The sequence below is a fragment of the Erinaceus europaeus genome, chromosome 21, assembly GCF_950295315.1.
Source record: "Erinaceus europaeus chromosome 21, mEriEur2.1, whole genome shotgun sequence".
Taxonomy (NCBI): domain Eukaryota; kingdom Metazoa; phylum Chordata; class Mammalia; order Eulipotyphla; family Erinaceidae; genus Erinaceus; species Erinaceus europaeus.
In genome coordinates this window covers 33,905,377-33,930,220 of record NC_080182.1, presented here as the reverse complement: position 1 = coordinate 33,930,220, position 24,844 = coordinate 33,905,377, and the positions used below count along the sequence as shown (strand labels likewise).

Here is a 24,844-nt window from a genome sequence, read left to right as displayed (position 1 = left end):
AGAGAGGACTCATAAGAAACTTAAAAAGGTACCCAACATCCAAAAACAGAAAAAAATTGACTCATGAATTCTTTTCAAACCTGATGACGGCACAAATTGACACTGGAGATAAGGGTAGCACAAAACTGAAGCACACACACAAAACTGATGAAGCAGACAAAGGCCAGTGTGTGTGTGTGGGGGGTGATAGTCTCCTGGCTGTGGCCCTGGGCTAGGTGGCACAGGGGTGCGGAAAACAGGGAATTATAGAAGCCAGATCTTCAACCTTCTGTACCCCATAATGATCCTGGGTCCAAACTCCCAGAGGGTTAAAGAATAGGAAAGCTTTCAAGGGAGGGGATGGGATATGGAGTTTTGATGGTGGGAATTGTGTGGAAATATATACCTGAAAGCAAAAGTGCACAATAGTCTGCAGTGAGTCAGTATAAAGTTCCTAATGAAATAGTATCTACTTAGACTTAGATGCCCTCCTCACCTGCTTCTTATTAGTCCTCTCACTCACTACAAAGCTAACCTTAGCAAAGCAAGGACTGCAAAAGCTGAATAAGGGCAAGAGACTGGCATACTTTAATGATGACTCTTTAGTCACTATCAGCTCACTCCATCAGCTGGGGCCCTATTCGGGGGAGTCCTGAAAGTGTATGCCTTACTAAGTGTGTGGCCCAGGGTTCAAACCCCAGCACCACATAGGAGTGCTACTGCAATATGGGGGAAGTTCCTATATGTTCATGTGAGCTAGCCCCCAATCAATCAATCAATCAATCTCTCCCTCTCTCTCTCTCTCTCTCCCTCCCTCCCTCCCTACCTCTCTGAAAAATGTGGCCTGGGAGCACTGAAATCATACTGTGCACAAGGCCCCAGCATCACACAGTAATAGTAGTAGCAGTAGTCATGGTAGTAGTAACAAATGAACACATTTCATTAGAGTCAACAACTTAGAAAACAATCACATTTAAAATAATGACACAGGCAGGGCAGTAGTGCATACATCACCATACACAAGGACCTGGGTTTGAACCCCCACTCCGCACCTACAGGATGGGAGCTTCGTGAGCAGTGAAGCTGTTGTGCAGATCTCTCTCTGTCTCTCTTCCTCTCTATGAAATACCCCCCTCTCAATTTCTCTCAAAGGGAAACAACAACAACAACAAGGTAAATATGGCTGCTAGGAGCAGTGTATTTGTAGTGCCTGTGCAGAGCCCCAGTAATAGCCATGGTGGCAACTAAAAAAATTAAATAAAAAGGAGGCTGACATGCGTCATCTGTGGCATGACGGTGCCACCCCCCACCCACCCAGTGAGACTAGCTCCTACATTTAACTGGGTCTTAAGAGAGACCCCACAGTGGCCCCTCCCCGCTGAGTCAGCAGGCCCAGGTCCACACACCTGCCTGCTGCCCTCTGCCCGATGGGTGAAGGTGAGAGCAAACACTGTGCAGTCCCCTACCTGCCCCCGCACCGGGCGCACGCCATATGCCGTTTGCTTTTCCATCAGGGGCACTTAGGGAGGTGACAGTCAAGGACCCGCTGAGAGCCACTCCAGTCCATCCTGGCAACCGGAGCCTGGGGGCCCAGCAATCACACACTCTGATGCTCCCGAGTGGCCAGCACCTGCCCAGCACCTGCCAGGCACCTGAGGTCTCTCAGCAAGGCTCACTCCCAGCCATCAACCCCAGGACAGCGTACCCCACAGCCCCCAAACACTGCGGGTCTATCAGAGTACACAGCAGTGCTGCTCTTCCCGGGGGCAGGGAGGGGAGGGTTGCTGAGCGCCCCTCCTCCTCTCTTTCCTTTGTGCACAACAAAGACAAGAGACTCAGCACAGCACTGGAGCTCCCCCCAGTGCAGTAGCATGCTCCCGTGTGCTGCTGGCACTCGGACCTGGATGGGTCTACTATCGGGCCTGCACCCCACCTGACCAGCTATCTCTTTGACCCAAAAACTGAAATTCAGATGGTGCGACTGATTCTCCCAGGAAGGAGTGGAGAGCAAGTCAGCCTTCACCGCCCTTCCCTGGCAAGCTCTGCTGTATTGGCTAAAAGAGAAAGAGAGAAACTTGGAACGTGGCCACTGGGGCTTTTTGTGTTGGAAAACCCCTGATTTGATAGACCCCTGAATGATAATGCCTATTATTTCTCTGCTGGGCTATTTTTTCTTAATTAATAACAGCTATGTATCATACCAGACATGTTAGAAATTCTTTACTATCTCTGTAGTTCTGTCTCCAGCTTCCATAGTGTTTGGCTAATATCAGGGTCAACACAGGTAACAGGTTTAAAGGCCTTCAGACTGACAGAGGCTCTATCTGATATCCCTGAATTATGCCTGCATCCTCAGGGGAAGGTCAGGATTTGCACAGTAGTATAGAATCTGATATAGTCTCTAGAATTGGAGGTAATAAGCCAGATACAGAGTGGTCTACATACTAGGAGAAAGATCATCCAATCACATGACCTTCAGCTGTTTATGTCTGTTATACTTTTAAGATGTTTATACTTGGCATAGCTGAACACACACACACACACACACACACACACACACACACACACACGGGAGGTTAGAGAGGAAAGCAACTGCAGGACACACTTAGAACCTCGTGTACACCACGAGCCCCCCACTCACTATCCCCCTCTTTTTTGGAGGAGAAGACACTACAGCACCAAAGTTTCCCTCAGTGTGGTGTGGGCTGGGCTGGAACCTGGGTCACACACATGGCAAAGCAGGCAGCCTCCCAGGCGAACCATCGTGGGGCCACCCCAGATGGACTATTTTTAGGGTATATTTGAATAAAAGGAAAAGATGGAAACAACATATAGTATTACTTTTATTCACCAAAGTATTATCTGTGCAGTAGCTATTAGGTATCAGGCATTATTCTAGCTACTGAACAGATAAAAAATGTGTGTGTGTGTGTGTGTGTGTGTGTGTGTGTGTGTGTGTGTGTGTGTGTGCGTGTGTGCGTGTGCACACACACACGTGTTGGTAATTGCTAGACCATTGCTAAAAGCGTACACAAAAAATTGCCAGTCGTATCTTGGAAGGAAATAGCTGACTGAGTGTCAGAAATAGAGAGATACTTCATTTCTTATTAAAAATATATAGGGGTCAGATGGTGGTTTACATGTTACTATGCGCAAGGACCCAGGCTCAAGGCGCCAGTTCCCACTTGCTGAGGGAAAGCTTCACAAGTGGTAAAGCAGTGCTGCAGGTTGTCTCTCTCCCTCATCTCCTCCTTCAGTCTCGACTTCTGGCTGTCCTTATCTAATAAATAAGGATAATTTAAAAAAGAAAACATACACACACACACACACACACTCCCTCTTTTCTCTTGCGACTAATGGGTGTAATAAAGTATATTTCTCAACCCTGAGATGTGAACAAAATTCTGCTCCCTGGCATCCAGTGAACCCCAACTCAGTGTTTCAATATTTCTGCCCCTGCTCTCCCAAGAGAAAAGCTCAGCGACATTAACACAGACAGACTAAGCTCAGCACCTGCCCAGTTCCCAGCTACAGGGAGCCTCCAGCAGAAAAGGGTGGAGTCCTGCCTTCCCTGTCTATCTGCACCTATCTCCCCAAGTCTCTGGTCCACTTCCTCTCCTCTCTGCCCATCACAGTTCTCCATACCCCAAGCACCCTTCAGCTGCCCTCTGCCCCTCCCAGATGACCTTTCTGCAGACATTCAGATGCGCAGACCTGCTCAAACCCACCTGATTAAATCAAGAAACCAAGAAAGAAGTGCAGGCATGCATGCTGAGCCCTGCACCCTGCAAATGCCCGGTACGCCAGACCTGGACAGGCGAGAGCCCACAGAACTCTTCAGAGCACCGGCACCTGCCATGCCCAGGCGGATGGGGCTCAGCCAGCACCCATACCAGCTCAGACACAGAACAGGGGCCGGCTACACAGGACAGCTGGGCAGGGGCACGGAGGGAAGCAGCAGAGGAAGGAGGGTCGCGGCTATGGTCACTTACGGCCTGGTTGATGCCCATCTTCACATGCTCACTCAGCATGCCCTCGAAGACAAAGGAGTCGCCAAACTTCTCTGCCTGGAAGGATAGAGGAAAATGTGAGCTGCAGAGCGGGCCGAGGAGGGGGAGACCCACAGGCATCTGTGCCCTCAGCCCACACGGTGCTGCTTGTCCAAATGAACACCAGATTCTCTTTTATTTACTGGACAGGACGGAGAGAAATTGAGAAGAGAGGGGAGTAGAGAAGGAGAGAGAAAGAAAGAAACCTTCAGCCCTGCTTCACCATTCGAGAAGCTTGCTCCCTGCAGGTGGGGAGCCGGGGCTCAAACTCAGTTCTCTGTGCATGGTAACACGTGCACTCAACCAGGTGCATGTGTAATTAACATGAGAGAGAGAGAGAGAGAGCGCATCACTCTGGCACATGCGATGCCAAGGATCAAACTCAGAAGCCTGTGTTTGAGAGTCAGACACTCTGTCTGATGAATCACCTCTCAGGCTGGGACCCTGCCCCGTCCACTCTGGGATCTCCTCAAAGAATTTAGAAGGGGGAGTGGAGGGCAGGAAGGGGCTCACTCAGTAGGACACACACCTGGCTAGTATGAGGCTGGCATCACACAGGAGCACCATGGACAGCACCAGGGAGCCCACAGATGGTGGGCGGGGGTGCCCTTGAGTCTCTCCTCTCTGTTTCTTCCCCTTCCTTCTCTTTCCGGACTCTAAAAAATAAATGACTGAGAAAACTGGCCCAGGGAAGGCCACAGAATGGTGGCTCCATGTAGGCATGAGGTCCTGGCACCATGTTTAAAAAAAAATAATAAAGGAGGGTCCAGGAGATGGCACACCTAGTTAAGCACACATATCACCATGTGCAAGGATCCAGATTCGAGCCTCAGTTTCCACCTGCAGGGAAGATGCCTCGTGTGGTGAAGCAGGTGTACAGGTGTCTATCTTTATCTCTCTGTCTCCCTCCCCCTTCTCAATGTCTCTCTGTCCTGTCAAATAAAGAAAGAGAAGGATGGGAGTCGGGCGGTAGCGCAGCGGGTTAAGTGCACGTGGTAGGACCGGCATAAGGATCCCAGTTCGAGCCCCCGGCTCCCCACCTGCAGGGGAGTCGCTACACAGGCGGTGAAAGCAGGTCTGCAGGTGTCTGTCTTTCTCTCCCCTCTCTGTCTTCCCCTCCTCTGTCCATTTCTCTCTGTTCTATCCAACAACGAGGACATCAATAACAATAACTATAACAATAAAAAACAACTAGGGCAACAAAAGGTAATAAATAAATATGAGGAAAAAATTATTTAAAAAAAAAAAAAGAAAAGAAAGAAAGAAGGGGAAAAAAATGGCTGCCAGGGGTGGTGGATTCATAGTGCTGGCACCTTGGAAGACAAAAAAGAGAAGCGACTCCCATGGCTTCAGTGTTGATGTTCAGGCATACATTTGCTCCACAGAGTTGAGCTCAGCAGCTGAAGCACATGTCTTTCTGTTCTGGAGGCCCTGGGTTTGAGCCCTGGCACCACATGAGAGCACCGCAGATGGCAAAGGGGAGCTCCATGGATGGTGGAGAGAGGCCATGGTGTCTCTCCTCTCTGTCCCTCTCAGTCTCTTCTCTCCCAATGAATAAATATTGGGCCAGGGAGGAAGCTCAGTAGTACTGTGCATGCTCTGCTCACCTCCATCACAGAGGCCCTGGAGTTTACTGCCCTCCTCACCTCCATTACACATGCCCTGGCATCTGCCCTGCTCACCTCTGTCACATAGCCTGTGGCGTTCACAAACTTCTGGAAGTCTGCGTTGCTGACCTCGAAGGCATCCATGTAGAAGGCGTCCACAGCCACCCTTCGGGCAGGCGCCTCCCCATCCTGCCGGATCTGCGGCTCGTCTGTGCCCATGGTGAAGAGGCCCGCGGGGAGGGGCACCATCTGCAGGGAGAGGGACATGCAGGCACTGGAGCTGGCAGAGCAAAGGGCTTGTGCCCTGGGCCCTGGAAACCCAGGCCGATCGGGGGGCATACCCCACACCCCACACCCCACACAGAAGGGATCTGGGGACTACAGACTCTTTACTCAGACTGCTCCCCGAGGGGAGGGCACAGCAAGAGGGGGGACACAACTGCCACCTGCCCTGCTGTGGGGTGCAGGGTCAGGAAGTGTCGCCTCATTCTACATGGGTTACATTCTTCCTGGAATAAGGTCATTTCCTTTGAATTACCTTAGTAGTGAAAAATGTGGAAAAAAAAAAACATGGGTCAGGGAAAGGGGCTAGGAGATTGTTCACCCACAGAAAGCATACCCTCCCGTGCTTAAGATCCTAGGCTCAAGTCCTGGTACCAGGTCCATGGTGGGAACACCACGAAAGGTGCAGAGATGTTGTGGTGTCACCTCTATCTCTCTCACAACCTCTCTCAGAAAGAAAGAAAGAAAGAAAGAAAGAAAGAAGGAAGGAAGGAAGGAAGGAAGGAAGGAAAGAAAGAAAGAAAGAAAGAAAGAAAGAAAGAAAGAAAGAAAGAAAGAAAGAAAGAAAAAAAGAAAGAAATGGGGCTGAGAGCATGATGGTTATCCAAGGAGACTCTCATGCCTCAGGCTCCAAAGTCCCAGCTTCAATCTCCCTCCCCACCATAAGCCAGAGCTAAGCAATGCTCTGGAAAAAAATAAATAAAATATGGGGCCAGGTCATGGTGCACCTGATTGAGAACCCACTTTACCATGCATAAGGGTCTGGGTTCAAGTCCCTGCTCCTCACCTAAAGAGGGCATGTTTCACATGCATCAGGTGAAGCAGGTCTGCAGGTGTCCCTCTGTCTCCCTCTCAATTCCCCCTCCCCCTCTCAATTTCTCTGTTCTAGCAAGTAGAACATATAGAGAAAAGAAAAGAAAAAGCAGCTGCTGGGAGCAGTGGATTCAGAGTACTGGCACCAAGCACCATGGTGGGAAAATAATAACAACAATACAAATGGAATGAAAACCTGGACCAGGAGGCGGCTCAGCACTGGGTGCATATGTAAGATTCCCTAGGTCATTTTTTGCTGCCACTTGAAAATAAATTTTTAAAAAGTTTTTTAGGGGCCCAGGCAGTAGAACAGCGTGTTAAGTGCACTTGGTGTGACTCGCAAGGACTGGTGCAAGGATCCCAGCTCGAGCCCCGGACTCCTCATCTGCACAGGGGTCGCTTCACAAGCGGTGAAGCAGGTCTGCAGGTGTCTATCTTTCTCTCCCCCCTCTCTGTCTTCCCCTCCTCTCTCAATTTCTCTTCCATCCAACAGCAACAATAGCAATAACAACAAGGGCAACAAAAATGGGGGGGGGGAACGGCCAACAGGAGCAGTGGATTTGTAGTGCAGGCACTGAGCCCCAGAGATAACCCTGAAGGCAATAAAAAAATTGCTTTTTTTTTTTTTTAATAAAAAAGACTCATTGAGGGCAGGGCAGTGGCTCAGCAGTGAAGCACCCCTCACCCACATGTGAGGCTCTGGGTTTGATTCTCAGTACCACACGGAAGCAGCAAGGAGAACCCTGGAGCAGTGCTTTGCTCTGTCTCTATCTCTTGTTCTCCTCATTCCAAAAAATATAAAGGGGGGGGGGAGAAAAGCAAAATAAAGATAAAGCCCATGGAATGAATCTTGACCTCCAGTGATAATGGAAAAGGACTTCCACCACAGAAATGGAAAATCTGAGGGGACATATCAGGGACTGTGTCCTGTCCTGATTCCGTCCTTGTCCTTAATGAGTTCCTTGATAGAATCCTCACTGCAGCGGCTCCCTCCCTCCCTCCTGTCCCATATAGCTGCAGACTCCGGGGAGACAGAGACCAGCTTCCCCATGCCTGTGTCCCCAGCCCTGAGCACAATGTCCACTTGACACAGGCAGAATCCATGCTCCAGGCCTGGGGTCCAGGAGTTCTTGGGGGGGGGGGGAGCAAAGTGGTGGTGAGGGCCACTTCACTTTCACTGCTTACATGTCACAAGGTTCAGGCTAGGTAAAATGTGGACCAGGGCCAGGCGGTGGTGCATCTGGTAGAGCTCACTAGTTACAGTGTACAAAGATCAGGGTTCAAGGCCCTGCCCCCCACCTGCTGGGGGGAAAGCTTCAGAGGTGGTGAAGCAGGGCTGCAAGTGTCTCTCTGTCTCTCTACCGCTCTATCAGCCCCTCCCCTCTGCATTTCTCTTTGTCTTATCAAGTAGAATAGGAAGGAAAGTTTTAAAATTTTTTAAAAAGGCTGCCAGGAGTGGTGAATTTATAGTGCCAGCACTGAGCCCCAGCAATAACCCTGGTGACAATAAAAACCTAAATAAATAAAAGAGAAAGGAGGCCCCCCCCACCTTGACTATAATGCTCCCTGAGACCATCCGTTCACCCGTTAGATTGACAAGTCCAGTCAGACAATCTACCTAGAGCAGGTAGATCCAAAGAGACAGAAAGAAGATCCATGGGATGTTCAGGGAGATAGTTCAGCTGGTAAAGCATCAGGCTTGCATGCGCAGGATCCCTGGTTCAATCCCAGAACCCACATGACTCAGAGCAATGCTCTGGCCTCTCTCTTGGTCTCTCTTTCTGTCTCTTGCCAGAAGACAGCTCACCCAGTTTAGTTCACATATTACTATGCATGAGGACCCAGGTTTGAGCCCCCAGCCACCATGTGAGGACATCACAAGCAGCAGAGCGATACTGTAGTGTCTCTCCTCCTGTTTCTCTCTCTGTTATAAACACAAGTAGAACCTGAACTGGAATTGGCGTATTGCACCAAAGTAAAAGACTCTGGGGTGGGGGCGGGGAGAATACAGGTCCAAAGAGGACCTGTATTCAGAGGACCTAGTGGGGGTTGTATTGTTATATGGAAAACTGGCAAATGTGATGCAAGTACAAACTATTGTATTTACTGTAGAATGTAAAACATTAACTTCCCAATAAGGAAATTAAAAAAAAAAAAAAAAGTTCACCAAAGGAGGTAGAATTGTTCAGGCTCAGAAACCCAGCAATAACCATGGTAGCAAATAATAAATGAATCTTAAGGGGGCTGGGCAGTAGCACAGCAGGTTAAGCACAGAGTACAAAGCGCAAGGACCAGCGTGGTTCCCGGATCCCGGTTCGAGCCCTGGCTTCCCACCAGCAGGAGAGTCACTTTACAGGCAGCAAAGCAGGTCTGCAGGTGTCTGTCTTTCTCTCCTCCTCTGTCTCCCCTCTTCTCTCAATTTCTCTCTGTATCCAACAAAAACAAAAATGGACAAAAAAAAATGGCTGCTAGGAGCAGTGGATTCCTAGTGCAGGCACCGTGCCCCAGAGATAACCCTGGAGACAAAGGCAAAAAAATAAATAGGTCTTAAAACAGAAAGAAAAAGACACAGGGCCGAGCGGTGGTGCAACTCGTTGAGCGCACGTTACAATGCGTAAGGACTTGGGTTCAAGCCCCCTGTACCCACCCCGCAGAAGGAAGCTTTGCGAGTGGTGAAGCAAGGTTGCAAGTGTCTCTCTCTCTTATCTCTCCCTTCCTCTCAATTTCTGGCTGTCTCTATTCAATAAACAAATAAAGATAATAGTAAAAAAATAAAAGAAAACAGAAAAAGACAATTTAGTGAGGCTGGAGGAGGGTGGGAATGAGCAAGGATTGCTAGTGGGTTTCTTTCTAGGGTGACAGGATGTTCGAGAGTTAGCGGTGGTGGTTGTAAAAGCCTTCCTTGTTGTAACTGTACTAAAAATTAATTAAAAAAAAAACACTAGCCCCTGGCCCCCACCTGCAGGGGGAAAGCTTCATGAGTGGTGAAGCAGGGCTGCAGGTGTCTCCCTCTGTCTCTCTCCCTATCTACCACCCCCTTCCCTCTTTATTTCTGGCTATCTCTATCCAATAAATAAAGATAATTAAAAAAAAATTTAGATTCGACTTCTGGAGGCGGAGCTACTAGCAGCAGATCGCTTTCTCTCCTCTCCTCTCCTCTCCCGGATCAACTAGGAATACCAAAGGAGACCACCCGGACCGAAACAAGACAGGACTAGAATGACCACAGGAACCCAGTAAATCACCCGTGAGTACAAACATGCGTGGCTGGTGACAGAGAGGAGAGAGGGCCCTAAGGAGAGATTAAGTGACTGCTAACAGTTCAACAGTTTATCAGTGGAGACACCACCTCCAGTCTGCTCCACAACAAGGGGACAGCTGAAGGGAGGAAAGGACTCCCCAGAGACTCACCAAGTGCAACTCTGAGTCTCCATTGCTACTACCCGCAGAATCTGGAGCAGCAACAGGGAGGGACACCAGGGGACAGAGATCTAACTGGGAAACTCAGGAGAAGACCTATACCTCGGTGGCATTGCTGAGGGGCTGTGAAAGTCTCTTTGCATAACCACTGGATTATCTCTGCCACACCCTGCTTTATCTCTTGGTCAGGAGTCAGTGATTAAGCTAAAAAGCCTATTGATAGTTTAAAAGCCCTCAGGCTCCCATAGCCTACAGGGAAGAAAAAAAAGAGGCTTTTATACCACTGAGCTCCAACTCAGGGATTGAAAAAACTATTAACTTTCACCACGGTAAAACCTTTAATTAAATTACTTAGACACAAGTCAATCCAGGCAATAGTGATCAATAATTTGAAAAGTACTGATAAAGGGAACTCATAACATAATATACAAAATGGTTAAAACAACAAAAAAATATTGGAGACTCGAACCAGGACAAGAGTCCAGGTAAAAGTCCTCCAGAGGGTGAAGCACAAACAACGAGTTCAACATCCAAACATTAGCTAAGGAAATAATAACTGGAGTGAGTAAAGAATTTGAAAAAATTGTAATCAGAAATGCAGGAACAACAAATGAGAATATGAAGAAAATTCTAATAATCTCATGGTTATTAGAGAGCTGAAAGCTGAAATCGCTGAGCTAAGAAGGCAACTAGCTGAACAAGCTAAAACAGTATCAGAGCAGGGCAACAAAATAGATGAACTCCAGAAAGCAGTAGAGGGCAGAGAGAATAGAATCTATGAGGCTGAAGACAGAATTAGCAAGATTGAGGATGAATTAGAGACAACTAAAAAAGAAGTAAGAGATCTCAAAAAGAGATTAAGAGATGCTGAAAACAACAACAGAATCCTATGGGATGACTTCAAAAGAAACAACATACGCATTATTGGCTTATCAGAGGAAGAAAGAGAAGGAGAGGAAGAAAGCATTCTCCAGGCCATAATAGCTGAAAATTTCTCTAGTCTAGACAACACCAAAGACATAAAGATTCAAGAAGCCCAGAGGGTCCCAAACAGAATTAACCCAGACCTAAAGACACCAAGACATGTCATACTTAGAATGGAAAGGAATAAGGATAAAGAAAGGATCCTCAAGGCTGCAAGAGAAAAACAAAGAGTCACCTACAAAGGAAAACCCATAAGATTAGCAGCAGACTTCTCCATACAAACACTACAGGCCAGAAGAGAATGGCAAGATATCTATCGAGTGCTCAATGAGAAAGGCTTTCAGCCAAGAATACTATATCCTGCTAGACTGTCATTCAGACTAGATGGAAGCATCAAAACCTTCTCAGACAAGCAACAGTTGAAGGAATCAACCATCACCAAGCCTGCCCTGAAAGAAGTTCTGAAAGGTCTCCTATAAACAACCAGACCACCACAAATAGGACATATATCAAAACACTCTAAAACTCTACAAGAATGGCGTTAAAATATCTTCAATCTTTGATATCAACAAATGTCAATGGCCTGAATTCACCTATTTAAAGACACAGAGTAGGAAGATGGGTCAGAAAAGACAACCCAACAATATGTTGTCTACAGGAAACTCACCTAACTCAACAAGACAAACACAGACTTAAACTGAAAGGATGGAAAACTATCATACAAGCCAATGGCCCACAAAAAAGGGCAGGAACAGCTATTCTCATATCTGACATGATAGACCTGAAAATAGATAAGATTAAAAAAGATAGGAATGGACACTACTTAATGCTCAGAGGATCAGTCAATCAAGAGGACTTAACAATTATTAATATCTATGCACCCAATGAGAAGCCATCTAAATACATCAAACTTCTACTGAAAGAGCTACAGCAATATATTAACAGTAACACAATCATAGTAGGGGACTTCAACACCCCACTGTCTCAACTTGACAGATCATCCAGGCAGAGAATCAGTAAAGACATAAGGGAGCTAAAAGAAGAGATAGATAAACTAGAACTATTGGACATTTTCAGAGCCATTCATCCCAAGAAGCTGGAATACACATTTTACTCAAATCCACATGGATCATTCTCAAGGATAGACCATATGTTAGGCCACAAAGACAGCATCAGCCAATTCAAGAGCACTGAAATCATCCCAAGCATCTTCTCAGACCACAGTGGAATTAAACTAACACTTAACAATCAACAAAAGATAAGTAACAGTCCCAAAATGTGGAAGCTCAACAGTACACTTCTTAACAACTTCTGGGTCAAAGAGGAAATCAAGGAAGAAATCAAAATGTTTCGAGAGTTCAATGAAAATGAAGGCACAAGCTATCAAAATATTTGGGACACAGCTAAAGCAGTCCTAAGAGGGAAGTTCATAGCTATACAAGCACACATTAGGAAACAAGAAAAAGCACAAGTAAACAGCCTGATTGCACATCTTAAAGACCTGGAAGAAGAACAACAAAGGAATCCTAAAGCAACCAGAAGGACAGAAATCACTAAAGTTAGGGCAGAAATAAATAACATTGAGAATAGGAAAACCATACACAAGATCAATGAAAGTAAATGTTGGTTCTTCGAAAGAGTAAACAAAATCGACAAACCTTTAGCCAGACTCACAAAACAAAAAAGGGAGAAGACCCAAATAAATCGGATAGTAAATGAAAGAGGAGATATCACAACAGACACTGCAGAAATTCAACATATCGTGCGAGGCTTCTATGAACAACTATATGCCACCAAGCTAGAGAACCTGGAAGAAATGAATGATTTCCTAGATACCTACCAACTTCCAAAACTGAGTAAAGAGGAAGTGGATAACATGAACAGGCCCATCACAGCTAATGAAATTGAAACAGTTATCAAAAATCTTCCCAAAAATAAAAGTCCTGGACCAGATGGTTTTACAAATGAATTCTACAAAACTTTCAAAGAAGAACTAATACCTCTACTTTTAAAAGTCTTCCAGAAGATTGAAGACACTGGAATACTCCCTGCCAGCTTCTATGAAGCCAACATCACCCTGATACCAAAAGCAGACAGGGACACAACCAAAAAAGAAAACTACAGACCAATATCTCTGATGAACATAGATGCGAAAATATTGAACAAAATTCTAGCCAACCAGATACAGCAGTATATCAAAAAGATTGTTCATCATGACCAAGTGAGGTTTATCCCAGCCATGCAAGGTTGGTTTAATATACGTAAATCAATCAATGTGATCCACCACATCAACAAAAGCAAGACCAAAAACCACATGGTCATATCAATAGATGCAGAGAAAGCCTTTGACAAAATACAACATCCCTTTATGATCAAAACACTACAAAAAATGGGAATAGATGGAAAATTCCTCAAGATAGTGGAGTCTATATATAGCAAACCTACAGCCAACATCATACTCAATGGTGAAAAACTGGAAGCATTTCCACTCAGATCAGGTACTAGACAGGGATGACCACTATCACCATTACTATTCAACATAGTGTTGGATGTTCTTGCCATAGCAATCAGGCAGGAGCAAGGAATTAAAGGCATACAGATTAGAAGAGAAGAAGTCAAACTCTCCTTATTTGCAGATGACATGATGGTATACAGGGAAAAACCTAAGGAATCCAGCAAAAAGCTTTTGGAAATCATCAGGCAATACAGTAAGGTGTCAGGCTATAAAATTAACATTCAAAAGTCAGTGGCATTCCTCTATGCAAACACTAAGTTAGAAGAAATTGAAATCCAGAAATCAGTTCCTTTTTCTATAGCAACAAAAACAATAAAATATCTAGGAGTAAACCTAACCAAAGAAGTGAAAGACTTGTATACTGAAAATTATGACTCACTACTCAAAGAAATTGAAAAAGACACAAAGAAGTGGAAAGATATTCCATGTTCATGGGTTGGAAGAATTAACATCATCAAAATGAATATATTACCCAGAGCCATCTACAAATTTAATGCTATCCCCATCAAGATCCCAAGCACATTTTTTAGGAGAATAGAAAAAATGCTACAAATGTTTATCTGGAACCAGAAAAGACCTAGAATTGCCAAAACAATCTTGAGAAAAAAGAACAGAACCGGAGGCATCACACTCCCAGATCTCAAACTGTATTATAGGGCCATTGTCATCAAAACTGCTTGGTACTGGAACATGAACAGACATACTGACCAGTGGAATAGAATTGAGAGCCCAGAAATGAGGCCCCACACGTATGGACATCTAATCTTTGACAAAGGGGCCCAGACTATTACATGGGGAAAGCAGAGTCTCTTCAACAAATGGTGTTGGAAACAATGGGTTGAAACATGCAGAAGAATGAAACTGAATCACTGTATTTCACCAAATACAAAAGTAAATTCCAAGTGGATCAAGGACTTGGATGTGAGACCAGAAACTATCAGATACTTAGAGGAAAATATTGGCAGAACTCTTTTCCACATAAATTTTAAAGACATTTTCAATGAAACAAATCCAATTACAAGGAAGACTAAGGCAAGTATAAACCTATGGGACTACATCAAATTAAAAAGCTTCTTCACAGCAAAAGAAACCACTACCCAAACCAAGAGACCCCTCACAGAATGGGAGAAGATCTTTACATGCCATACATCAGATAAGAGTTTAATAACCAACATATATAAAGAGCTTGCCAGACTCAACAACAAGACAACAAATAACCCCATCCAAAAATGGGGGGAGAACTTGGACAGAATATTCACCACAGAAGAGATCCAAAAGGCCGAGAAACACATGAAAAAATGCTCCAAGTCTCTGATTGTCAGAGAAATGCAAATCAAGACAACAATGAGATATCACTTCACTCCTGTGAGAATGTCATACATCAGAAAAGGGAACAACAGCAAATGCTGGAGAGGGTGTGGGGTCAAAGGAACCCTCCTGCACTGCTGGTGGGAATGTCAATTGGTCCAACCTCTGTGGAGAACAGTCTGGAGAACTCTCAGAAGGCTAGAAATGGATCTACCCTATGACCCTGCAATTCCTTTCCTGGGGATATATCCTAAGGAACCCAACACATCCATCCAAAAAGATCTGTGTACACATATGTTCTTGGCAGCACAATTTGTAATAGCCAAAACCTGGAAGCAACCCAGGTGTCCAACAACAGATGAGTGGCTGAGCAAGTTGTGGTATATATACACAATGGAATACTACTCAGCTGTAAAAAATGGTGACTTCACCGTTTTCAGCCGATCTTGGATGGACCTTGAAAAATTCATGTTGAGTGAAATAAGTCAAAGACTGAAGGATGAATATGGGATGATCTCACTCTCAGGCAGAAGTTGAAAAACAAGATTAGAAAAGAAAACACAAGTCGAACCTGAAATGAAATTTGTGTATTACACCAAAGTAAAAGACTCTGGGTGGGTGCGTGGGGAGAATACAGGTCCATGAAAGATGATGAATGACATAGTGGGGGTTGTATTGTTAAATGGGAAACTGGGGAATGTTATGCATGTACAAACTATTGTATTTACTGTTGAATGTAAAACATTAATTCCCCAATAAAGAAATAAATTATTTAAAAAAATTATACTATAAAATATTTCCATTGGATTATCAAGTGACCAAATGCTATTGGAATTTAATGTAAGAGGTAGATCAATTTTAAAAAATGAACTTTTTAAAATCCTTTCAACATGTTACTCAACTACTCTTCCAAAGTTTTGTCTCCAATGCATACCACTCTGAACACATTTTTCTTTTTTTATATACGTACATATTTAATGAAATAAAGGGATGAAAGGTCATACTAGAGCACACATAACGCTTAGTTAGTACCAATGGGTCTCAAGCATGCAAGTCCTACACTCTACCAGCTATTCCACCTCCCCAGCCAATGAAGCCATTTTTCTACCAACTCTATTGATATGTCTACTGACTAAAAGTCAACATTTAAGAAGAAATTGGACAGTAAGGAGATGGCTTTCCTGGTAGTGCACACATGTTACCAGGACTGAAGACACAGAGCCCCTAACCAATCACGTAAGAGTACCAACAGGAGTGAGAAAGGAGGAGCTCCAGTGGTGTAATAAGTTAGCGTGCAGGATACAGGAGTGAGAAAGGGAGCTTCACAGTAGTGGAGTGATATGTTAACTCCTCTCTCTCTCTCTCTCTCTTTCTCTCTCTCTCTCTTTCTCTCTCTCTCCTCTGTTTTTCACCCTCTATCCAAAAAACCAAAAAAGATAAGAAAAAAGAAGAGATTTCGTAGAGCAATGGAATTGTATGTCTGTTAAGTCCTAGCAAAAACTCTGGTAAAAAACAAAGAACAAGAAGAAGAAAGAAAGAGAAAACAAAAGAAACAAATGAATTATTTGTCCCTCTCACTATCTTTCAAGGATCTCCCCTCCCTCCAGAGTTATTACTAGATTTCAATGCCTGCACAACAAATTTATTGCTCCTGACAGTCACTTTTGTTTTCCTTCTTTTTTTGATAGAGACAGAAACTGAGAAGGAAGAGAGAGAAGGAGAGAGAGAAAACAAAAGCTTCTCTTCATGGAGATGGGGAGCAGGGGGCTTGAACCCAGGTCATTGAGCATGGTGATATACACAACCACACTGCCCCCCAAAAGGAATTCTTATCTCAATCCTTTCCTAAAAAAAAAAAAAAAATTTAAAACCCACTAAACTAAACTGGATACTTTCAAGGGGTGATTTTTTAAAATTTACTCTTACAAGAGAGCAGAGCAGCATAGGTGGAGCCGGTGATGAAGACAGGATTCAGGCCTGAACATCCTGAACCCCAACAAAGAGGAGGCTCCTCAGGGCCCCTGGGGTGACTTCCACGAGATGACATTCCTATCTCAGTATTTTCAACAAAAGAGGACCATCAGACCACCAGAGAAGCACCGTCTGTGCACACAAGGACACACTTTCTCATCAGAGGGATGAATCCACTCGGAGCTTCTCGGTAGCCTAGAAATCATCTCTGATCTGTACAAACAAGGGTCCAAGTGAAGAGAGGGACAGCAGCGGAAGCCAGAGAGAGACAAGGAGCAGGACAGAAAAGAAAGAACGTGGCTTTAAGGTAGCCAGAGCAAGAAGGAGAGACAGCCAGACAAGCTGACAGCAGCCCGGGGGGGGGGGTGGCGGGTCACTGCTCCCCGCTTTCCCTCCCCAGCCTAGGAAGTGCCAGGTCTCCCAGTGAAAGCAGAGTTCTGTCCAGCCGCGACATGGGCTGGGAGAAGGTTCCAGTGCCATTGCCAGTCCACGAGCTCACACCGGCCTCCAGAATGTTGATGGCAGAGACCACTGGTTTGCCTGCCTTGTACCCCCTGGCCTTTGCCTCTCTTCTGTCCCAAACAGGGGCCTCCCAAAAGGTCCCTTTTGTACCTCCTGCTTCCTCCCCTTCTCACTCCTCTCTCAGCCATTAATGTCCCATTCCATCCTTCCTTCCTTCCTTCCTTCCAAGCTAGAAACCCAGCCTGAACCTCCTGCAATGCCAGGGGGACGAATCCAGCTCTGCCTGGAATGGGGCAGGACAGGAGCCAGCTCAGGTGGCTCAGCCAAGTACAGGGAGAACAGGCATACCCACTCCCATCAGAGCTATCATGAGGCTCAGGGCCTGCATGACTCCACTGGACCAAGCAACCATTTCTTTTATTTTTTTCTTAGAGAGGGTGAGAGACATATAGAGAGGTGGGGGGGAGGGTAGGGGGTGGGCAGTGACACAGCCAGTCGAGCACACACATTCCAGTGAACAAGGACCCAGGTTTAAACCCCAGCTCCCCATCTGCAGGGGGAGAATGAACAAGTGGTGAAGCAGGTCTGCAGATCTCTCTTTCTCTCTCTCTCCCTCTCTATCTCCCCTTTTCCTCTCTGTCCTATGAAAGGAAGGAAGGAAGGGAGGGAGAGAGGGAGGGAGGAAAAAGAAAAGAAAAAGGAGCCAGAGCTGAGCAGTGCTCTGGTAAAAATAAACAAGCAAATAAACAAAAAAAATAGATAAATAAACAAATAAATTATATATATATTTTTAAAGGAAAGAAAAAGGGCCACCAGGAGCAATGGATTCATCATGCAAGTAAAGAACCCCGGCAAAAATCCTGGTGGCAAAGATGCATCAATAAATAAAAACAAATAGTTTTTAAAAATGGGCCAGCTGGCACAGTGGATCTCTGAAACAGAAGGTCCTAAGTTCATTTCCCAGCATCATATGCACCAGAGTGATACTCTGGTTCTCTTAAATAAAACAGCTTTAAAATCTATGCATTAGGGGGTCGGGCGGTGGCGCAGTGGGTTAAAGCGCATGTGGCGCAAAGCGCAGGGACCGGCGTAAGGATCCCGGTTCGAGCCCCCGGCTCCCCACCTGCAGGGGAGTCGCTTCACAGGCGGTGAAGCAGGTCTGCAGGTGTGTCTATCTTTCTCTCCTCCTCTCTGTCTTCCCCTCCTCTCTCCATTTCTCTCTGTCCTATCCAACAACGAATTGCGTCAACAAGGGCAATAATAATAGCCACAACTAAGCTACAACAAGGGCAACAAAAGGGGGAAAAAATGGCCTCCAGGAGCGGTGGATTCATGGTGCAGGCACCGAGCCCAGCAATAACCCTGGAGGAGGAAAAAAAAAATCTATGCATTAATGAAAGAGCGATAAAGAGAAAGAGAGAGAGGGAGAGAGACCAGAGTACTATTCAGATCCAATTAACGGTGGTACTGGGGACTGAAGCTGGGAATTTAGAGCCTCGGGCATGAACTATTACATAAAAGAAAGAGAGAGGAAGGAAGGGGGAGAGAGAGGGAGAAGGAAAAAAAGGGGAGGATACAGTATAAGGGTCATGCAAACAGATTTTCATGTTTGAGGCTCTAAGGTCCTGGGTTCAACGCCCCACACCACCATAAGCCAGAGCTGAGCAGTGCTCTAGTAAAAGAGAAAAGAAAAGAGGAGAGGAGAGAAGGGGAGGAGACTGAAGGGGAGGGGAGAGGAGAGGAAGGAAGAAAAGAGCCAGGGACTACTCAATTGACGTTGTACACACACGAGGCCCTGTGTTCATTCCCTGGCACATCACATGCATATATTCTTTTTAATTGCTACCAGGGTTATAGACCAATTTCTCTCCTCTCCGTGTGTTACAAACTCCTTGAGAGGCTGCTTCTGTCACGTATTTCTCCTCTTACAGAGAAATCCCTATCACCCGCCCAAGCTGGTTTCCGCCCAGGAAGATCTACCTGCGAACAAGCCCTGGCCCTCTCAACTTACATTGAAAATGGATTCCAGAAGAATTTAAAGACGGGTGCTGTCTTTGTTGATCTCACAGCAGCCTATGACACGGTCTGGCACCGTGGTCTCCTAGTCAAGATCTCAAGATGCCTGCCTCCATGGGTGGCCAACACTATATCGTTTCTTCTCCAAAACAGAAGATTCCGGGTGCATCTGGGTGACAAGTCTAGCAGATGGAGACTTGTCTCAAGTGGCCTCCCCCAGGGCTCTGTTCTGGCTCCTACGCTATTTAATATTTACATCAATGACCTCCCAGAAACTTCTTCAAGGAAGTTCATCTACGCCGATGACATCTGCTGTGCAACTCAGGCATCCAAGTTCGACATCCTCGAGGAAACACTCACGAAAGACATGTCTCTGATATCTGATTACTGTAAAAAATGGCGACTAATCCCCAGCACTGCAAAAGCTGTATCATCTGTTTTCCATCTACACCATGCCTCGGCCTCGCGTGAGCTTAACGTACAACTTGACAATACGAGAATCCAGCATGAAGCCCAGCCAGTCTATCTTGGCGTTACTCTCGATCGCACTCTGTCATTTCACGAACATCTCATAAAAACTGCAGCAAAGGTGGGCGCGAGGAATAACATCATTGCAAGACTGGCCAGCTCCTCATGGGGCGCGAGCGCTTCCACACTACGATCATCATCTCTGGCATTATGCTATTCCACTGCAGAATACTGTGCCCCAGTATGGTGTCCACTTGGTCGATTCCAAATTATATTCCTCCATGAGGATAATTTCTGGAACCATCCGTTCCACCCCAGTTCCATGGCTGCCAGTTCTTAGCAACATCGCCCTGCCAGATATTCGTCGGGATGCGGCATCATCTAAGTTCATTTCCCACATCTTTGCTCGACCAGACCTGCCAATATACGCGGATATCTTTGCCCACCCTGTCCAACGCTTGACGTCTCGTCACCCAATCTGGTCCCCTACGCCTACACTGAACTTCTCTGTTCCAGACTCTTGGAAACAGAGATGGCAGTCAGCTGAGGTAAAGAACAAACATCTCATCACAGACCCCTGCAAGCGTCAACCCGGCTTTGACCTAGCACGTTATGATTGGGCCCTCCTCAATCGCTATCGAACATGCCATGGCCGGTGCGCCGCTATGTTCCACCGCTGGGGAGCCAGAGACGACCCGAACTGCCCCTGTGGCTACAGATAGACTATGACCCACATAGTCAACGACTGCCACCTCTCCAGATTCAAAGGAGGTCTCGAAACTTTACATCAGGCTCAACCTGACGCTGTTGACTGGCTACGGAAGAAGAGCAAACGCTAGAAGAAGAAGGGTTATCACGGAGACTTGATGGCAGCACAGTGAATCCACTGCTCCAAGAAGCCTTTTTTAAGACTAGTGTTATTGGGAGTTGGGCGGTGGTGCAGTGGGTTAAGCGCACGTGGTGCAAAGCGGAAGGACCGGCGTAAGGATCCCGGTTCGAGCCCCCAGCTCCCCACCTGCAGGGGAGTCACTTCATGGGCGGTGAAGCAGGTCTGCAGGTGTCTATCTTTCTCTCCCCTCTCTCTCTGTCTTCCCCTCCTCTCTCCATTTTTCTCTGTCCTATCCAACAACAAAGCAACGTCAACAATGGCAATAATAACCGCAACAAGGCTGCAACAACTAGGGCAACAAAAAGGGGAAAAAATGGCCTCCAGGAGCAGTGGATTCATGGTGCAGGCACCGAGCCCAGCCAATAACCCTGGAGGAAAAAATAAAAAGACGAGTGTTATTGTTTTAAAAATTATTTTATTAATTGTATTTATAAGATAGGGACAAATAGAAATCAAGGGGAAGTGGAGGAGAGAGAGAGGGAGATACCTGCATCACTGCTTCACTTGGGAAGCTTCCCCCATAAAGGTAAGGAACAGAAGCTCAAACTCAAGTCCTTGAGCATGGTAACAGTTAAAGATGCATATTACCATGCTCAAGGACCCAGGTTCAAGCCCCCACTCCCTGCCTGAAGAGGTATGCTTCACAAGTGAAGCAGGTTTGCAAGTGTCTCTCTGTCTCTCTCCCTCTCTATCTTCCCTTCCCCTCTCAGTTTCTATCTGTCCTATCTAAGAAAAATAGAAAGAAAGAAAGAAAGAAAAAAAAAACATAAAAAGGCTGCCAGGAGCAGTGGATTCATAGTGCAGGCACCAAACTCCAGTGATAACCCTGTTGGCAAATTAAATTAAAAAAAAAAACTAATACAAAAAGCTATCAGCTCAAGAAGTGCGTTTTCTGGGTCTGCTCCCAAAGGCTGCCCCACCCATCCACCTGACAAGGCTTCTCCCCCTCCATGGTTCTCTCCCCCTCCCTCCTGCACAAGTCACAGATGGAACCTCACTCAGATACCTTCAAGTCCTGAGACTTAAGATTCTAGTAAGCCTCAGAAGTCGTCTTTAAAATGAGATATAACATCCCTCACAGGGTGGCTGGGAAGACAAGTGGCAACACAGGAGGATTTCACAACAGTTTTTCCTGTAAAAGAATCAGATATGGGGCCAGGTGACGGCTCACCTACAGAGCATATGAGTTACTATGCACAGAGTTCAAGATCCTAGTCCTCACCTACAGGGAGAGAAGTCTCACCAGCATTGGGACAGTGCTACAGGTGTCTCTCCTATCTCTTTAACCTCTGCTTCTGTCTCTCTTCCTCAAAAGAGAGAAAGGGGGAAAGAGAGGAAGGAAGGAAGGAAGGAAGGAAGGAAGGAAGGAAGGAAAAGAAAATGTCAGATATCCTTTATTCCCCCTGAGGTATCATTTCACTATTGTGCTCACTGAAACCAGGTAACAGATTAAGAACTTGCAGCAGAATGCCCAGTGCCCAGTGTGTGTGGTATATGTTTGTGTTGGGGGGGGGGAGGTGTAGAGATTAAAACAGGTCTGAAAACCAGCCATGTAGACATCAGAGAACAATAGCACTGTTTAAAGAAAGTGACACATGGCCACGAATGACATGGGAAATTTTAAGGCTGGAAAACTAACTACCTCCTGGAAGAGACAGCATGTGATTATACCAAAAACTGCTGGATAAGTGAGTGAGCACAGGAGCACACCAGACCACCACATCAGTTGCCAACTAAAAAACGCAAAACAGGGTGGGAGTAGATAGCATAATGGTTATACAAACAGACTCTCATACCTGAGGCTCCAAAGTCCCAAATTCAATCCCCGGCACTGCCATAAGCCAGAGCTGAGCAGTGCTCCGGTAAATAAATAAATAAATTCAGGATAATAATAAAAACGCAAAACAAAGAGCTCCTGTCACACACACACCCATCTCGAACCTCTTAGAATCAATTCAGCTGAGCCCAGAGAGAACACCAAACACGATTTATGTTCAAGTAAACCTGACTACCGTAGCAGCATATAGGAATACTAAACGAAGAGGTAGAGGAGGAGGTCCCAAGAACAAGAAAGTATATACTGCCTCTGGGTGAAGAAGCAGTACCTTAGGGATCAGGAGGCCTGGGTTTTAGTCCCACCAATAGTCTCCACAGACATAGCAAAGTACCTGTCAAAGTACCTGACAGAATGAACAATGTCGTCGTAGCTCTTAATGATACTGCTTCTAACACATCGGAGCACTGTGAGAAACACAGATAAATAATAATAACAAATCCTGCCCTAACCTGTGTCCTTCTTCTGTACTAGAGAGCCAAGACTCTTAAAAGAGATGGGTGCACAACTGTGTTAAGTGACAGAGATCGAATATCCTGACTCCTCCTCTGCCAGGAAGGAGGGAAACCAAGACTTAAATAAACAGGAGTTTGTCTGCCTTAAAAATTCTGAGAAACTCTTCAAGAAAACAGAGTGGAAGGAGGAAACAGGGAGTTAGGGACAAGAAAAGGAGATTGAGGGGGATGTCCTCAGATTGTACCCGGGCACCAACTTGCCCCCTCCCCAAACTCGGACGTCCTACAGGATATGGGGCAGCAGAGGAGGAAGAAAAAAGGAAAAGGGAGGAAGAGGAGGAGGAAGAGGAGAAGGGAAAGAGAAGAGGGGAGGAGGGAAAGAAGGAAAGGAAGAGGAAGAGGAGGAGGATTTCCACTAGGAACTTTGGGCGCTCATGTTTGCTCGCCGTCCCGAGCCCGCCCAGCGCCCGGAGCCCCCACCCGCCTCAGGGGACCCGGGCGCACCTTGGCAGGCTGCGGCCGAGGGTCTGGGCTCGGGTCGGGGCCGGGGTCAGGGTCGGGGCCCGGGGCATTCGCCTCCCAGGAGTAGCGGTGAGCAGCCGCCGTGCTGCCCTGAGCCCCGGGCCGCTGAGGGGTGCCGCAGCCGCAGGCGCCCGTGGGGGTCGCCACTCCGGTCTCGTCGCCCCCCGCCGCCGCCCCGCGAGGCCGCAGCAGCAGCAGCAGCTGCAGCACGAGGACCAGCCTAAGCCCCGCGCGGCTCCCACCAGTCGGTCCGCGAGCGGGCGCAGCCATATTGGCCCTGCAGTCACATGGCCCAGCCCGTCACGTGACCCAACCTCCTTAAAGGAGCGGCATCTGGAAAGTACCCGTGAGAGATACCCGTCCTCTTCTAGCCTGACAACTCCCGGACTGGGCTGAAGTCATAATGCTCCAAATCATGCAAAAGTCAAGGCCTGCCAGCAGATTGTGCACTCCTTACTTATTTCCTGGGTGGGGGAAAAATGCATTTAAATGTATTGAGCATTTGCTAGGTACCAGGGACCGCAATTCCTGAATTCTCACCAGGAATACAGAATACTACAGCAGGGAATGACCTGCTCAAAGGCACATGGCCAATAAGCATCAAAAAGGAGCTTTAAAACCAGACAGCTAACTCCAAAGCCAGAGTTTTAACACCTACGCATTACTAAGCCAGTTAAGTAAACTTTTCTTAATGGGGAGTGGGGAGGACTGCAGCATTGGGGTGCAGGCTGGGAGGTCCAGATTGTAGGGACTGCACCTCAGGTCACCTGGAAATTTAGAAAAGTAGTACAGAGTTGGAGGAGATAGCATAATGGTTATGCAAAAAGGCTTTCGTGTTTAAGGCTCCAGAAGTCTCAGATTCAACCCCCAGCATCACCAAAAAGCAGAGCTAAAAGGGGTGCCGGAGAGAGGAGAGGAGAGGGGAGGGGAGGGGAGAGAGGAAAGGAGAGGAGAGGAGAGGGGAAGAGAAATGGAAAAAGTGCAGTACTAAACCAGAAATGCTAGGAAGAGGACACGTTAGTGTTTTTTTGTTTGTTTCTTTGTTTTTTGTTTGTTTTGCCTCCAGGGTTATCTATCGCTGGAGCTCTGTGCCTGCACTACAATCCACTGCTTCTGGAGGCCATTCCCCCCCCCCATTTTATTGGGTAGGGAAGAGAGAAGTTGAAAGGGGAGAAGATAGGGAGAGAGAAAGACACCTGCAGACCTGCTTCACAGCCTGTGAAGCGACCCCCTTACAGGTGGGGAGCCAGGGGCTTGAACTGGGATCCTTGTATGGATCCTTGTACTTCAACTCCTCTTTTTTTTTTTTTTAAACATGTTCGCCACACTA

The 24,844-nt window shown here is 46.5% G+C and overlaps 1 protein-coding gene across 3 annotated transcripts in view; it reads right to left on the bottom strand.

Moving 5' to 3' along the window:
- SUMF1 (sulfatase modifying factor 1) overlaps window positions 1-23,807 on the bottom strand; it is a 71,502-nt gene extending 47,695 nt beyond the window's left edge. For all 3 annotated transcript variants that reach the window (XM_060180791.1, XM_060180790.1, XM_016191200.2), the window contains exons 1-3: window positions 23,497-23,807; window positions 5,711-5,884; window positions 3,972-4,046 (exon numbers count right to left, since the gene is read on the bottom strand). In XM_060180791.1, the coding sequence (XP_060036774.1) occupies window positions 3,972-4,046; window positions 5,711-5,884; window positions 23,497-23,784 (537 nt within the window). In that variant the 5' untranslated portion in view covers window positions 23,785-23,807. The remainder of the gene's footprint in view (window positions 1-3,971; window positions 4,047-5,710; window positions 5,885-23,496) is intronic.
- Between the last annotated feature and the right edge of the window lie 1,037 nt (window positions 23,808-24,844).